Source organism: Octopus bimaculoides, chromosome 10 (assembly GCF_001194135.2).
Source record: "Octopus bimaculoides isolate UCB-OBI-ISO-001 chromosome 10, ASM119413v2, whole genome shotgun sequence".
In the NCBI taxonomy this organism is placed as follows: domain Eukaryota; kingdom Metazoa; phylum Mollusca; class Cephalopoda; order Octopoda; family Octopodidae; genus Octopus; species Octopus bimaculoides.
The window spans coordinates 17,623,860-17,626,746 of record NC_068990.1 but is presented as its reverse complement, the minus strand read 5'-3'; the positions used below and the strand labels follow the sequence as shown (position 1 = coordinate 17,626,746).

Here is a 2,887-nt window from a genome sequence, read left to right as displayed (position 1 = left end):
ATATATATATATATATATATATATATATATATATATATATATATCTATATATATATACACACACATATATATATATATACATACACACACAGATGCACATACATACACATATATATTATTGTAATTTTAATATATCATTACAATACACCTGATAAGCTGACCTGCTGACTTTTAATTATTCCTGACTAAAGAGACAACTGTAACAGCAGTTTGGACACACCTTGCTAATCATTGCTTGTCACAGTTGACTAGTTTGCAGAATGCACTCAGGACATAAACACAATCTGGAAGCTCGTTATGCAATAAAGTTTTGTGTTTAGCTGGACAAAAGCACTACAGAAACATAAGACATGCTCCAGACTGCTTCTGGATTAACATGTATGGAGCTGAGCATCTGTTTTTCATTGGCACAAAAGGTTCAAGGATGGTAGAGAGAGAGGAAGTTAGAGACAATGAGAAGTGTGGGAACGAGAGGCATGTCACAGCTTTCTGAGAAAATTTGCAATCTTCTGGATGAAGACCATTGTGTTTGTAAAGACAATAAACATACAATTCGTAGTTGGTATGGCAACTGTACACAGAATTATTCCTGAAAATCTGAACATGTGTAAAATTTATGCAAAGTCTGTTCCTAGGGTGCTCAGTGATGAAAAGAAGGAAAGCTTCCATGATGACAGCAGGGAGATGGTTGAGCTCAATAACTTCAATGTAAGAGTACTTGAGTCTCTAGTGGCCCCTGATGAAAACTGGATCTATTGTTATGAGCCAGAGACCAAGAGACAATGTGCCCAATGGAAGCATCCTGGCTTCCCCTCACCCAAGAAGGCCAGGCAAAGCAAGTCCACCAGGAAGTTCATGATGATCCTGCAAGGGTTCGCTGGGGTCCCACAAGGGTCCCTTGGGTTCTCTCTGGTCAGATGGTCAACAAAGATGGGAGTTCAGGAAGAGATTTTTTTCACAAAATGCCAGAGCTCTTCCATTCAGGACAACACACCAATCTACAATTCCATCCTGCTAACCAACTATTTGGCAAAAATAGGCATCAAAACTGTCCCTCACCCTCCCTACAGTCCAGACCTTTCTTCCTGTGACTTTTGGTTGTTCCCTAAGCTTTTGGGGGAACCTCAGGGGCAGTCATTTAGATAATGAAGGAAGCTGCAACATGAATCCTGGACATCTTTCCTTTGGAGGCTTTTCATGGGGCCCTTCACAGAGTGGCTGGAATGCTACAGGGGCACTGAAGTCAGAGGATCCTACTTTGAAAAAGATTAGAGTTTTGTACTTCTTTGAAATTTATAAATTCTCTCCTAAAAAAAGGTTCAAACCTTTTTGAATGTGCCTTGTATTGTACACATTTTACCGAGGTGTGTAATGGCAAAATAATTATAACCAAGCATAAAATGAACATACTTGCTTGCAGATCAATTAACAACTTTTCACTTGTTGCTTCATGTTCTGCTAGACTTTCTTCAGTAATGGAGTATTTTGGTTTATAGGTGGAAAATGAAGGAGTAGCTCTTGATAGTGGCAAAGTGGGAAGAAAGCCTCTTTTCGTAGCCTTCTTTTTCTGATCATTACCTGGAAACTCTATAAACTGTAATGAATAAAAAAATTAATAAAACATTGTTATGTGTTATTGAAATAAAGTGGAAAAGTGAGACAATACATTATTATCATTGTTTAATGTCCGCTTTCCATGCTAGCATGGATTGGACGATTTGACTGAGGACTGGCAAGCCAGAAGGCTGCACGAAGCTCCAATCTGATCTGGCAGGGTTTCTACAGCTGGATGCCCTTCCTAATGCCAATCACTCCGAGAGTGTAGTGGGCGCTTTTACTGGGAAATGTACAAGTAGCTTTGTTAGGAGACTTCCATCAGACCCTGCCAGTAATCCCCAAATGAACCAAATCTGCACTCATTTTAGATAAATGTTACTCCTTTAACATTTAAACCAGCCAAAATATTCTACCTGTTTTATGTTCAAACTGGCCAGATCTGGCCTCTCACTTCTACACTATAACGACAATCTAAAAATAAACAATTACATCATCAAAATATTGAAGCTACAAGATAATTGATGATAAATTCAAAACAATGCAAATAAATAAACATTACATTTGACAGAGGAATTTGATTTCTAAAGAGTCAGAATCTTCAAACTTGTCTACAAGCATAAATCAGTCTTTTTTTGAAGATCAGCTCTTTAATCATTTTACCAAAATTTTGTTACAAATTGAAAAGGGAAGATTTCCTTCTGACAGTTTTGGCACCATGGATCTGCAGTAATTAAAACAGTAGATGAACTGATATCAAAGGTGGTCCTCAATGTACAGCATCATAAACTAACACAAAATGGTTATGCAAAGAAAACTTTTATGGACTACTGAATCAGCTGGTAATTGTTCCAGGAACATCTATTAAACAGTCATAGCAATAAAACTATAAACACTGTGGTGAATCAGAAAGGAGAAATTCAATATCCAGCAGGATTTTCCCTTCCAACAAAACTTCAGATCATGTGTATGTAGCAGAAATAATAACTATTCAATGTGGTTGAACAACAAATCCCAACCAGCCAGGATTCACAGGACAGGTTGTACTATTCATCCTTTCAATTACTGAATACAAAATGTGGCTGGCAAGACCTACATTTGGGTAGTTTCAACTGAGTGACCATCTAACCTTTGTACATTAATCAATCCATTTACATCTGAGTGAACTGGAGCAACGTAGAATGAAATGTTTTACTCAAGAACAGAATGTGCCACCTAGTCCAGGAATCAAACCCCTGATCTAGTGACCCTGAGTGCAATGTCCTAACCACTAGGCCACACATCACCACAAAATAATAATAATAATAATAATAATAATAATAATAATAATAAT

At 37.4% G+C, this 2,887-nt stretch overlaps 1 protein-coding gene across 1 annotated transcript in view; it reads right to left on the bottom strand.

Annotated features, from left to right (window-relative positions):
• LOC106883981 (dynein axonemal heavy chain 7) overlaps positions 1-2,887 on the bottom strand; it is a 137,291-nt gene that overhangs the window by 124,366 nt on the left and 10,038 nt on the right. Inside the window, exon 2 of the mRNA XM_052971243.1 lies at positions 1,411-1,594. Coding sequence (XP_052827203.1) covers positions 1,411-1,594 — 184 coding nt within the window. The remainder of the gene's footprint in view (positions 1-1,410; positions 1,595-2,887) is intronic.